Raw genomic sequence first — 14910 nt, 5'->3', positions numbered from 1 at the left:
GTCGTATTATTCACCTCCAGCAGAGGTCGCAAATCAAGGCGACATTACACCTTTCCGAGAATAGACGATCTCAGTGACTTAGGAATATACTGATGGAGAATTTGACTACATCAAAACATACAAGAATATATGTTCGGATCACATCGTTTCAGGTATGATATGTTTACTTGTTTTATTGATTAGACATTCCTTGAGTCGTGGTTGATAGGTAGCACAACAAACAAGGACACAAAAATAAAATAAAATATAGTATAACACTATTGTCATGGTTACATGATCCTTGGTTAATTTTACAGGCTGTTCCGACTACTAGTGGGACAATTGACGTGGATTAGGTGGTTCGATATTGCTTTGTTTGCTTTTATGTTATTGAGCATATCTGGGTTTGATCACAATGATCAAACTGTTCTACACTAATGTGTTATGTCCAGAACGTAGTAGGGTCATCATTGTGATATCTGGTTTTTTAAAGATATAGTGTACGGGCCTGTTTGTGATATCTGTTAGGACTTAGGAGTTGTATATGTGTTTTCTTATGAAGATATATTCCAGGACATTGAAAACAGTGTTATGTAAATACTTTGGTAAAGTGGCTTAGTTATTGCTGACCTTAATACCAGAACAAGACTTCTTAAAGATTATTGCACATTTGACAATCACATTGTTGATTAGTTGATACCAGTATTTCTCATTTTTATCGCCACTCGTTGGCCATGACGGCTACGTCTTGGCGAGATCATTCACGCGAACAGTAAATTACGTAGTGAAAAAGCAAGAAGGCGGATACATAAAAAAAATTCATCAAAGACAAGCTACACTTGGCTTAACGTGTCCATCGACTTGGGCGATACAGGAAACCTCAACACCAAGCTAGACCACGCCCTATGATAGCCAAGTTTATCTGTATACTGTGGAAAGAGATTTTGTTAATAGGGCTGGGGTGGAACTGAAGGGACAAGGGCATATTCGAGCAGTTCCCAGGGGAGGTGAGCAGCCTAGGAAGGATGTTCTTATGTCCAAGGTAATTTTAAGATGTTAATCGACGGCAATTTGTGTACCTCTTCACATGAACTACGGCAATCCCCTCGTTCTTGGTGCTGACAGTCTGGGGTGCGCGAGAGGTACAATGTCAGTACCCGAGGGCCTTGGACCTATTACCGTAGTTCCTCCAACAAGCACAAAGAGTGATCGTCGTTTAACAGCTTTTACTCCCACTTTGTGTTGCCGGTCAACCCACTCTATTTGTCACTTAAATACGAAACTTCGGTCGCAAAGCTTCAGTCTCAGTCAAAATGCTGGTGCTTAAGTTTGGTTTCTGGTTCGAAAGCTCGTGACAACAAGCCGAGAACGGAGCACCAGTACAGATGTCGTCTCCCCAGCCGCTCTCTCCATCTGGGGGCTTTCCCCCCTATTTAAACCGGTACCTACGTCACAGTTCTTATCATTTTTCTGTGTATCATTGTCAACCACCTATCCCCCTACACTAGATCATTCTAACCCACTTTTGTCTATCTGGACTATCTCCCTCCCTCCACCCCCCCCCCCCCCCCCCCTCCCCCACCACCCAACCGCTAGGAGAGAGAACTAGAAAGTCCACATAACAGTAGATAAACTGTACATTGAGAACAAACCCCAGAATGTGCCCATGCCACCCCCATACAGCGTCTCCAGCACCAGGTCTAACCCTACATCTAAGTCTAGACCACAGGGACACGACGATGGTCTTGAGGACTCGTACACTGTAGATGTACATAATGTTGTACATGAAGATGAGGAAGAGAACTCCTAGCTAATGTAAATATTGCATTGATATTAGTAACACTGTCCATGATTCAACCTCGAATATTGTATATAAACATAGGATTTGTGATGGAAATGCAAATACAGAGACTACGATCTCCACAAACAAATCCCACTCATACCAATGATTTTCAAAACCACATATGTTGTTAACGATTGTATCTGTTGCTCTGAGATACATAATCAGAACTATAATCCTGATAATACATCTACTGTTATTAACCAATAAATTCTACCACAGCATGGCTCTAGCATGACACATGAGGTAATAAACAATATGGAAAAGTCTAATGATCTTTAATCTCCCAATACTGCAAATACACTTCAGGTTATTAGCCCCAATGTGTGTGGACTTAGAAGGAAATTAGAATATCCTGAATTTACCTCTTTAATTGATAAAGCTGATATAATCGGTTGGCAAGAAACAAAAACAGATTCACTTGATGAGCTTGACATTGAAGGTTACCAGCTGTACTTACATCAGTGAACAAAGGAAGTCTGGTGGCCTTGGCCTAGCAGTAAGAAATATATATTCTGACTATATCTCTCTTGTTGATTACACTTGTGAATATGTTAAATGGTTCTATATATCCAAGTCATTATTTAATTTTGACAATGACCTGTATCTAGGAAAACTGTATCTACCCCCAGAAGGTTCTACATATTCCATGGATGACATGCATTTCCTTGTAGAACAATCTATTTTGCACATGCAAGCGGAGAGTGAATATATCTTACTTATTGGCGATTTTAATGCAAGGACTAGAACACTGAAAGATTACTGCACTGTAGATAGACACGCTGTTGAAGAACTTGATATAGACATTGAAGATATGTATGATATATATGAACCTGAAAATGTACTGCACTCCTTATCTTTACCAACTACAAGAAGTAATCAAGATCAAGGAAGAGTCAATAGCTCAGGATTTAAGTTAGTAGAATTATGTAAGAATACCAATATGTTTATATGTAATGGCAGGCTAGATAAAGACAAAGGAGTTGGTAAAGTAACTTGTAAAGAGTCCAGTTTAGTTGATTATATCTTCATGTATCTTCCATCTTCCATGTTTTATTGAATTTGATATTTCTGAATTTTCCCATCTGTACTCATATATACTCATATTCATTGCCCAATTATGTTTTCACTCACTTTAAATAGTAGTAATACAACCATAGTCAGTACTGCAAGTAAGCAAAATAAAATTTCAAACATCCCCCTAAAAGATCACGATGCAAAACCAAAACATTATGAAAAGGATAAAGCAAATGCATTTGTAAATAATACCAACACAGAAGCTGTCCTAAAACTGACCCATTTATTGAAATCAACAAAAGGTCATGGCGAGCCAGCACGTACAATTGATGAATTTGCTGAAGCGATCGCTCACTGATGCAGCACGTGCGACGTTTGGGGAAAGGCGATAAGCCCGCCCAAACCCGAAAAAATTTAAAGATAACAAACCCTGGTTAGGGACAGAATGTCGGAATAAACGCAAAACGCCGTACTTTAAAGATAAGTCAGAAAATGATAAACTTTATTATCGACAATGTTCAAAAGAATATAAGAAGTTCTGGTTCTGAAATATTGGGCTTTCATAACACCGAAATAACCGAAACATTACATCTAACATTCTAAAAACTAGCTGCAGGAAAAAGACGGTCCGCGCCAAACTTCATGGTATGTGGCGAACTCGGGCGAGAACCGCTGAGTATAAATATGTTACAAGAATGGGAAGTTCTTGGTGAAAGCTGAGTCAGCCTTAACGACAGAAATAACATCGCGTCTTTTATGTTAATTATATGATAAATCACAATTAAATAAAGTATACCCTTTCTATGTCTTAATCATATCAAAAGTATAATTGATAATTGTGGTCTTCTCTATATGTTAGAGTCCCCTGATGATTATAACAAAGCGTACATTTTATTTCAACTTGACAATACCCTCCGTCTTCAGTTTACCCAGTCATGGAGGAGCGGTGTCGTCAACTCTTCAAAGGGGAATTACTTCAAGTATCTTAAAGACTACCCATCATTTGAAAATTACTTACTACTGCCTCGAAATATTTCTCAACCTTTACTTCTCCTTCCGTACATGTAACCATAAATTGCTTGTCCGCCAAAATAAATCATACGTTGCCCTTAATTAATTAATATTTAAAAATGTGAAATGATGATCTACAAGATTATTTACTGTTACTGCTTAAAATATTACACGATGGAGTGTTCTATTTTTTTTAGTTGTAAATACGCATTGAGGTTTATAAAACAGGATCTATACAACATTATTTTGGAAATATCCTACACTCCTTTCCTACACTCGAATACATATATCGATATTCATCTCCCACTGCACCTGTGTCACAAATCGGGCAGGGTCTGTCATTGAAAGGAACATTCTGCCAACGACCCGTTTATAAGGGCAAAATAGCACAGACCCAAATATAACTACCTTTCTTTTACTAACGTTGAGTTTATATTACACAATAATCTTTAAAAACATTCAAAGTGTGCTGCAACTGTTCTGGATTCACGACTAATAACACAGTGTCGTAGCGAATATGAGTATAAATATTTTCACAAATCGTAAAATAACCTGAACTCTAATCTCTTGACAGGCTAAACTACCAAGATATGACTGAACGTCATTGATATATAAAGAGAAAAGAAGAGAGCGATTAATTTTCTCCTTGGCGAACTCCTTTTTCACAACAGAAGAAAGATGAATACTATCCCTGGATCACACACATGACTTTATATTGTCATACATATTATATTTTATTACCTTTAGAATTCTTCTAGACATACCATATGACAATAATGTACGTCATAAACCTACCCACCAAACATTGGCAAATGCCTTTTTGAAGTCAACAAATAAACAATATATTTTTTTGTCTTCTGACATAAGAATGACAAACCCCTAAGACAAACATATGATTTGTCGTTGTGTAGCCCTTACGGAAGCCTGCCTGAGCCGACCTAAAATAGTATTACTTTCTACAAATTTCGCGAAGCATTGATTCAAAGTTTCCGTAAGTAACCTTCCAAGACACTGACATACTATTATTAATAGTAATTGGTCGGCAAGTGTCCGGTTTGCTGATACCGCCTCTCTGTTTGTAAACCGGCTTGATGACATCAACATGCCCACATTCTAAGATCACATTAAATAATTCATAATGTGGATCTAACAACAAATGCTTAGTAGCAATTATATACTCATTTTCTATCTCAGCTATACCAACTTCTTTCTTATTTTTCAACTTGTCAGTACACTGAACGATTTCACAAACGCTCATATCCATATCAAGGGCTTCATGTTTCTTAAATTTCTGCGAAAAAAAACCCTCAAAATCATTATCAGAGTCTTAACTGTCACTAATCATTAAAATACTCATAAAAGACCTTCTAAAGAAACCTTATTTTCCACATCGTGTTTATCCTTTAAAAAATCCATAAAGCACTCGGATCATCAACAATTTTGGAAAATTTTCTTTGTGTTTTACTAAAGAAATTACCATACTGCTTTTTGACAGTGTTTTTTTTTATAAACGACTTAGTATAGTTACATTTTCATGTCAGACATTGAGTTTGAAGTTCTGTACTTTTAACTTGCTTTTCTATATTTTCTTTTCATCAATAAAAACTTTTATTATACCATGGACAAAGCTTTTTTCTTTTAGTAAGGCCTGTGCTTAACTGTAATTTGTTGTCTGACACCAAATGGTTGTTTAGCTGAATCAAAGTTTATGTTCGGTACTTGGTCTCTAGCTGAATCAAGGTCTTTCGCTCAACTCTCGACTGCCTAGGCTGGGTCAACATGACCCGCTCCGTTAAGTCATACTACAGTTTGTTGCACGGACCACACGCACAGATTGAAACAATATTAAGTTCAGATAGGTTGGCACTGTTGACAGAAGTACAGGATAATGACATGGAAAGCATTATCATGATAACACACAGTCATATGCACTTATTTGTAAACATGTTTAGATTATCATAACACACAGTCATATGCACTGAGTTGTAAACATGTTTAGATTATCAGGATAACACACAGTCATATGCACTTAGTTGTAAACATGTTTAGATTATCATAACACACAGTCATATGCACTTAGTTGTAAACATGTTTAGATTATCAGGATAACACACAGTCATATGCACTTAGTTGTAAACATGTTTAGATTACCATAACACACAGTCATATGCACTTAGTTGTTAACATATTTAGATTATCAGGATAACACACAGTCATATACACTTAGTTGTTAACATGTTTAGATTACCATAACACACAGTCATATGCACTTAGTTGTAAACATGTTTAGATTATCATAACACACAGTCTTATGCACTTAGTTGTAAACCTGTTTAGATTATCATGATAACACACAGTCATATGCACTTAGTTGTAAACATGTTTAGATTATCATGATAACACACAGTCATATGCACTTAGTTGTTAACATATTTAGATTATCAGGATAACACACAGTCATATGCGCTTAGCTGTAAACATCATCCAGAGCTTTCCAACTACATATTTTTGAAGATTGTTCGAGTAGCTCGAACCCCTCCGTATGGCCAAGTTCGGGCTGCTGGCGGAAGTTGTCGCGCCCTAAATTAAGGTGTCACGTCCTACATTAAGGTGTCACGCCCTTCATGAAGTTGTCACGCCCTACATTAAGGTGTCACGTCCTACATGAAAATGTCACGTCCTACATTAAGGTATCACGCCCTATATTAAGGTGTCACGTCCTACATTAAGGTATCACGTCCTACATGAAGTTGTCACGCCCTACATTAAGGTGTCACGCCCTACAGTTAGGTGTCACGCCCTACATGAAGCTGTCACGCCCTACATGAAGCTGTCACGCCCTACATTAAGGTGTCACGCCCTACATGAAGCTGTCACGTCCTACATTAAGGTGTCACGTCCTACATGAAGCTGTCACGTCCTACATTAAGGTGTCACGCCCTACATGAAGGCATCACGTTCTACATTAAGGTGTCACGCCCTACACTAAGGTGTCACGTCCTACATGAAGATGTCACGCCCTACATGAAGGTGTTACGTCCTACATGAAGTTGTCACGCCCTACATGAAGGTGTCACGTCCTACATTAAGGTGTCACACCCTACATTAAGGTGTCACGTCCCATATTAAGGTGTCACGCCCTACATGAAGGTGTCACGTCCTACATGAAGTTGTCACGCCCTACGTGAAGGTGTCACGTCCTACATTAAGGTGTCACGCTCTACATTAAGGTGTCACGCCCTACATTAAGGTGTCACGTCTTACATTAAGGTGCCACGCCCTACATTAAGGTGTGACGTCCTACATTAAGGTGTCAAGTCCTACATTAAGGTGTCGCGTCCTACATGATGTTGTTACGCCCTACATTAAGGTGTCACGTCCTATATTAAGGTGTCATGCCCTACATGAAGGTGTCACGTCCTACATGAAGTTGTCACGCCCTACATGAAGGTGTCACGTCCTACATTAAGGTGTCACGCCCTTCATGAAGTTGCCACGCCCTAAATTAAGGTGTCACGTCCTACATGAAGTTGTCACGCCCTACATTAAGGTGTCACGTCCTATATTAAGGTGTCACGCCCTACATGAAGGTGTCACGTCCTACATGAAGTTGTCACGCCCTACATGAAGCTGTCACTCCCTACATTAAGGTGTCACGTCCTACATGAAGCTGTCACGCCATACATGGAGGTTACACGCCATGATGTCTCAAATACTTTTAAAATGACATTAAACTCATCATCATACAATGTTCTGAGCACTTCGGTTCATTCCACAGATTGCTATGGGATCTCGACTAAAGACCTTTCTCCTGCTTCTGGTTCTTGTCATGGTTGCAACTGGTTTCCTTTCGTGGCCAAACAGGTGTGTAGCGTTTAGATATTGAATTGTTTATGTTGCAATTCTATTTCTAAAGAAGTGAAAATTTCAATCTACATACAAATTGCGTGAGTGTTCAGTCAGAATACAATTAACATTTCATTGATTGTTCCATTGATTGTTTTAATTGTTTAATTGATTGATTTCATTGTTTCATTGATTGCATACGCTCACCTTGTCGCGAACACCTGGTGTCAATATTTGATAGAGCTGCATAAACACAATGCTCATGACAAAGTCAGAATCTAACAATGGACTCGGCTTTTAGTGGAGATATCTTATGAATATGGAAAGAGTTTTGTCGCTTTTATTTATTTGAAAGAACGTAGTAAATAGAATAGTAAAAAGCAATAACAATTGGGGTTATTTATCGTAGTTTGACTTTGACCCTGCTGTGATCTTTGACCTTCATGGAACCTCGTTTTTCTAGATGTTCTGTATTTTCGACCCGTCATCTGAGTTTATGAAGCATATAGTGTGTGTGTGTGTGTGTGTGTGTGTGTGTGTGTGTGTGTGTGTGTGTGTGTGTGTGTGGACGCAGCAGTGGTGTCTAACATGTGCTCCATGACAGCAATATGAAAATGTCCTATTTGCCTACTGCCCCTAAAACAGAATAACTAAAGAAAAATGTGGCTCTATTTAAATATATTATTGCCTTACAGATAAATTAAAATGATCTGTGTTTCAGGTTTCAAATCATAGATTCCCTGGGATACCAATTCCAGTCCACAACAAAACATACATCAGAACCTGCCTTAAAATCTCACATAGAAGAACAGGACACGGTTAACGACAGCAATGTTAATGACGTGACTACCCACGCTTCTGGGTCTCTCTCGCGCATGGCATTAAGTGATATAAAACATACATATCAGAATAATGAAATGGTAAAAATCAAAATTCTTCTTTTTGATCGTTGGAATAGATCGAAAACACGTGGTGGCGATATGTTAGTGGTGTGGATGAAAGATCCCCAACGTGGCGCTGCCTCAGCCGGAACTGTGACCGACCATGGGAATGGAACATATACTGGAGTTCTGCGCACCTTGTGGACAGGAAGAGCCATAATTCGGGCAGCTATGATTTCCTCCAGAGAGAGAATGACGCACATATATCGTTCATTCCGGAATGGATATTTTGGTAAAAACATTGTCTGTACATTCAGGTCAAATATGACAAAGGAGACCACAAGTGGATATATGGATATGAGATATATGAAAAAACACCCCTTTTGTAATCTGACAGCCGACTATTTTGGCGTCACATTCTACTCTGGGAAACCCCAAACTAAAGGGTTGGGATGTCATGACTGGACTGAAACCTCTTTACCTCACAACTACATGACCTTTGGGGCTGACACGAGATGGTTTGCAGAGTAAGTATTCCCTCTTCTCACTCCTTCACTCACGCACGCACTCACGCACACACGCACACACTCACGCACACACGCACACACTCACTATTTCTTAAAAAGTGCACCTGATAAGAGCAAGACAATTCGAGGTATTGTACGACTTGAGTTGGGTCTTATGTACTTGCCCGTATGAATACACAGACTTTTCAACCAGCTTCGAACACCATTTCCTGGATTGTAAGAATTAACTTGCCTTTGCATGTGTTTGTGACGGGTGCCACTGGCAGGGCAGGATCCTCACCCATTTTGGCGAAAACCTGGTATCGGCATTATTTGGGCGTAAACCATGTGCTCGGGGCTAATAGACCCTAGGGGTTCTCGTGGGTTGCATACAAACGGTGACTTTGACTCCCAAGAATGTTTTGAAAATATTGCCCAATGTCATTTAAAAATCGGATGCAAAATATCTTGTCCTTTGTGGTGACTGGAACATGGTTCTAGATCCGGTTATTGATCAATTTAGTTTTAGAAATATGAACAACAAAGGAAAAAAAATAAAGTACTGGAAATGAAACAGCATATGATCTTCAGGGTGTATGGCGTGTAAATATCCTGATGAAAGAAGATACACGTGGCTTCGGCCAAGTCCATCTTCCCGAGGCAAGGGAGCTAATTTGATTTTCCACTGGACTTGTATAGTCAGTGAACCCCCTTACCTCGGGAAGATGGGCAACCACTTTAAAACAATCTTCATTTGATTTCGTCCTTATTTCACATATTCAACTTTTATCTGTAAAAATGAAGTGAAAGTAAAGAAGGAAATGTTTTTGGAAATGCAATACTTCTCTATTACACCACAAGGATTATGTGACCCGTGAAGATCCGTGTTAGAATAGTTTTTCCAGCCACCCGTGTTTGCTTTACGACGCGACTGTGCTTATCGTAGGAGGCAACTCACGGGATCGGGTGGTCAAGCTCGCTGAATTGGTTGATGCATGTTATCGTATCCCAGTTGCATAGATCGATGCTCATGATGTCAATCCCTGGAATGTCTGGTCCAGATTCAATTATTTACAGCGGCTGTCATATAGCTGGAATATTATTGAGTGCGGCTTTAAACAACAAACAAACAAATAAAACATAAAGATTATGTAAATTTCTTCCTGAAATAGGAAGCTGGACGTTTGTAAATTAATCATTTACCGAATTGGAAAGTGGAAATGGGAAGATAATATGTGATATAACTGGAATATTGAATGTGCCCATGTCATTCTACTCAGGTCCATTGTCTAGTGTATAATTAAATGCATTTCAAAGGACAATAAGCCCCCAAAAGCTTTGAAATTTGGAGACCAATTTCTCTAGTCAATGTTTCGTATAAAATTGCATCAACGGCTACCGCTCACCATGTTCAAGCGGTGCTACCTTGTATTGCAAGTGAACAACAGAAAGGCTATTTACCTGGTAGATTTATTGGAGAGGTTACGAGAAAGTTTTGTTATTTAGGGGATTACCTCAAAGGCAACATATCTCAGGTTTTTAATGTTAATAGACTTTGAAAAGGCTTTGGATTCCATAGATTAGAAATTCATTCAGAATATACTGAAATATTTTAATTTGGGACCGTCACTTCGAAATTGGATACAAATTCTTAATCATAATTCATTGTCGTGTGTTTTAGTTAATGTTTTCACAACCTCTTTCTTTAAATTAGAAAGGGTTGTCGTCAAGGGGAACCAATATAACTATCTATTCATCATTTGCCCTGACATTTCCACAAGATTGTTAAAGAGTAACTATTGGATAAAGGGAATTAAGATAGGTAGCATTGAACATATGTTAGGCCACATTGCTGATTACACTACACTGACTGTAGAAGGATCAGAATGATTCCTCCGTGAAGTTCTTAACACCCTAACCTTTTTTGCACGTTCTCGGGACTTAAAGTCAATATAGAAAAGACAAAATTGATATGGGTTGGTTTAAGAAACGACGCAGGTTAAAACTTTCTTAGGAATGGAATGTAGAAAGGATAGAATCATATAAGTTATTAGGAATTGGTTTGGTGTTAACTTGGAAATTATTTTGATGTTAATTATATTGACAAAATCTAGAAATATAAAACCAAATGAAACTATGGTATAGTAGAATACTGACTCCACTTGGCCGCAATACAGTACTAACATCATTACTCCGACCAAAATTAGCCCACCTATTTGCTAACACCCGTATATTACAGAACTTTCAGAAAAAATGTTTTCATTTTATTTGGCATGGAAAACCAGATACAGTTAAAAGAAACAAAATATATATGGGTCAACGACAATATAAAGACTAACCAAACGTGTATTTAGTGTAGACATTGGTATGAAGCGGGAATAAAATGCCTTAGTCATTTACTGGATGAAAGTGAAAGTGTTGAAAAAAAGAATTAGTTGATTCAGATTTTTTGACTTTCTACAGGTTGAGAAATGCTATTATGGAAAACTGCCCAGACTACTGATGGTCTGCCAGAAAAAAACCCCAACTATTTTACTTTTCTGTAATATTTCTCAGTTCCATATTTGTTTATATGGATCAAAGCACATTTACACTATTCTGTTAGATTCTCAGTTCGACAATCAGATGGTTGGTTAGTTGTTTTACGCCGCACACAGCAATATTTCAGCTATATGACGATGGTCTGTAAATAATCGGGTGTTGACCAGACATTCCAGTGATTGATATCCTAAGCATCGACCATCGCAATTTTGACGCGTTGACATGCATCAACCAAGTCTGCGAGCCTGACCACCCGACCCTGTTATTCACCTCTTACGACGAGCATGGGTTGATGAAGACCTATTCTAACCCGGATATTCACTAATTGTCCATGTCTGTGAATCAACGAATTCAACATATACCATTGCATTTTTATTGTAATAGTCGTGTATAAATATGTGCATTTTGTATCGATTTGGTGTTCATCTTCGCGTGGACATCAACTCATAATGCAGTCAACATACAGAAAGTCCTGCCTTGATTGTATGATTGATTCATTGAAAAGGGGATTAAAGTGATACATTTTCAGATTTTTATGGAGCTTTGGAACCCCGAACAACAGAGAAATGAATGTATCTTCAGGTTGGATTAATTTATCAAAAAGTCAAAAGTTGATAATACTGGTGGTGTTTCCTCAGTTAACATACTAGCGTCATGGCATTTTTATATATGTCCTTTATTCCGCGTTCTTTTATCAAATAATTAATGTAGTGATGCTAACATATGATGGTTATGTTATGTGAAGCCTTTTCAGTGGGAACAACTGCAAACTTTTCATGTATGACAACCAGACTTTGGATGATAGAACAGAATGGGTTTGTTCCAATTTTGGGATTCCAATTCAACATTTTCAGTTCGTGCACCAAGGGCAACATAACGCATAATCTTCTCTTTGGGGCCATTTGTAGACATATGAGGACAGCATCCATAATGATTTTAATGATGCGATCCCAAATGTTAGGAGGATGTTCACGATAGTTCGGGTCTTATTTGAATAACTGACGAAGGTTGTTATTATCTACAACAGAGAAGTCACCCGTAATTACATGACCAACCGGTTGGTAGCAGTATGTTGAGTCTTGGCAGCCACAAGAAGCTGAAGTTACAGCATGAGCTCCCAAGTCCACGTTCTGCAACAATGATTGAACAACTTGGTGTAAAGATGTTCGTATAGGAAAATGAAGGTGTTGGCGGTTCCTGAAATTTGAAATGTGGGACATTTAGGTAAACCTATGCTTGTCTGAAAATGTTACTTAAGTTATACACATCAATTCCTTTCTTTGAGTTCTTTATACTCAGGAACATAGGGTCTAATTTACTGAAGTCCAGTCTAGATTATTTTGAATTTAACATATCAATATGTTTCAGACGGACGTCTACTGAGTACCTAACGGACTTTATCACCATAAATATATCGTCCAACATACACGGTATGTGTACATTTATCATGTCACAGAAGTGGAACATGGAGAGATTATTAAACGAGCATGTGACACACAGATTTTACGAAGCGCGTGTTAGAACTTTTGTATTTCCTGAGCTAGAGCGAGGTTAAAACATGGATTCTTACACGGGTTTCGTTAAATCAGTATGGCACACGTGCTGGTGTAATAATGTCTTTATTACCCATTATTTCATAATCCTTTGAAACTTTACAAAAATGCACTGATCACGACCTCCGTCTAAGAAAACCACAATTGTCGAATGACATCAACAATCTTCAGCTATGACGCCTTATATAGTGTGACCTCGTTCCGGGCTTAGGTCACAATAAGATTCTAATGAGGTCAACAATGAAGTCCGGATGATGTAAACATAGAATACAGGTATGGTGAGCGTGAAGTGATATCTGCACAAGTGCACCTACGAGTTTTATGAATGATAGTGTTAAGATATTTCGATCACAAGATTGTAGTTAACTATGTTATAGGGGCTTTCAGAAACAGTTTAATTAATGAGGAGTTTGTATGTTTCTATTTTGTTTTTGTTAAATGCAAGCTAATAATATCCCATTCAAATACAAAATTTTGTAATTAAAAAATGTTTTTCTATAGACACTCAATTTGGACATAGGTCTTTGTTCTATGTGTTTTCGTTTTCTTTGCAGAGAAAGATCGCACGGTGATTCCCACTACTCCTTGTTCTCAAAGGAACTTCCGGGATACATGGTTGGCAACGCCACCTGTTGGCTTCTCCTACAACAACACGTGGCGCCCTCTATCGTGTTGGAACAGTGTCCCTGTTGACACGTATAATCAATGTCTGGCTAACAGATCTCTGAGGTTGTTTGGCGACTCTACCGCCAGACAAATGTTTGGGGCGCTTTATTCGATGCTAGGTTTCACTATTACAAAAGGTCCACCGGAAGTTGACAGAAGCAAGAAAAGAAACTTTTACCAAGGACCAACAGTGTGTGAGGCATACCACAGCAAATATAACTATACAGTATACCTGTTTCCCCATGGGTTCCCAATGTGGTTTGCCGAAGCTAACAAAACAATCACCCAGCCAGTGTTTGCACGCTTAGACGACATACCTCCTGGATCTACAGATATCATACTTATTAATCTGTATGCTCATTTCCATTTCACTCCAATCCACATTTACAGAGCTCGTGTCCACAGAACTAGACTTGCCATAGAAAACCTACTACAACGTTCTCCTGGTATCAAAATTGCCATCAAAAGTCCACATAAATTTTCGGTACCGAAGCCAGTAACGCCACTCGGAGGTATGTGGGGACCTGCGTATGAAAACATCCTTAAAAAGGAGTTTGTAAATCTTTATGACCGGGTGTTGTATCTCGACATCTGGGACATGACAGTTGCGTTTGAAAATGAAGAGATTCACCCTAATGGCGCACTGACGAACATGATGCTCCAAGTGTTCTTTGGCTTTATCTGCGGGAAATAAAAAAATCTTACCCCATTGTCTTTTGATATCAATCATATCAAGGCGATACTGGTTTAAACCTGCGGGGCTGGCTGAATTTATCTTTTGTCGACGAGCGTTGTTATATTTAAGGTCAAGGGTGAGATTATATTTATTATCCCAAATCATTCTTCCAACTTTTTCAGAATGGAAACTGTAATAACCAGTGTCATGATATCCTAACCGGGTTCAGTACATTCTAGCTAATAAGACACGCTCACAAAGCAGACTATTAAACACTGGTGCTTTTCACATTGTATAGTCCTGATAGCAGGAGTGATGAAGATACAATTTTCAGATGACGCAGCCCTTGTTGGACTTATAAGTGACAATGATGATGCCCCGTAATGTAGAGCTA

The 14910-nt window shown here is 38.5% G+C and overlaps 1 protein-coding gene across 1 annotated transcript; it reads left to right on the top strand.

The window, feature by feature from the left end:
- The first annotated feature begins 7631 nt into the window (after positions 1-7631).
- On the top strand, positions 7632-14534 carry LOC139444632 (NXPE family member 3-like). The gene is made up of 4 exons (XM_071225549.1): positions 7632-7711; positions 8415-9101; positions 12990-13051; positions 13729-14534. Exons 1-4 carry the CDS (start codon positions 7632-7634, stop codon positions 14532-14534), a joined length of 1635 nt encoding a protein of 544 aa, XP_071081650.1.
- Positions 14535-14910: the final 376 nt, after the last annotated feature.

Source organism: Haliotis cracherodii, unplaced genomic scaffold (genome assembly GCF_022045235.1).
Source record: "Haliotis cracherodii isolate W230 unplaced genomic scaffold, xgHalCrac1.p SCAF_6, whole genome shotgun sequence".
NCBI classification, from domain to species: domain Eukaryota; kingdom Metazoa; phylum Mollusca; class Gastropoda; order Lepetellida; family Haliotidae; genus Haliotis; species Haliotis cracherodii.
This window is presented reverse-complemented; position numbering and strand designations above follow the sequence as displayed.

Bases quoted from the DNA above. Each gene is read 5' to 3' on its own strand.
- LOC139444632 (XM_071225549.1), top strand. From the start codon at position 7,632: ATGGGATCTCGACTAAAGACCTTTCTCCTGCTTCTGGTTCTTGTCATG. The intron at 7,712-8,414 runs GTGTGTAGCGTT...TCTGTGTTTCAG, and splicing joins TTCCTTTCGTGGCCAAACAG to GTTTCAAATCATAGATTCCC. The intron at 9,102-12,989 runs GTAAGTATTCCC...AATATGTTTCAG, and splicing joins GACACGAGATGGTTTGCAGA to ACGGACGTCTACTGAGTACC.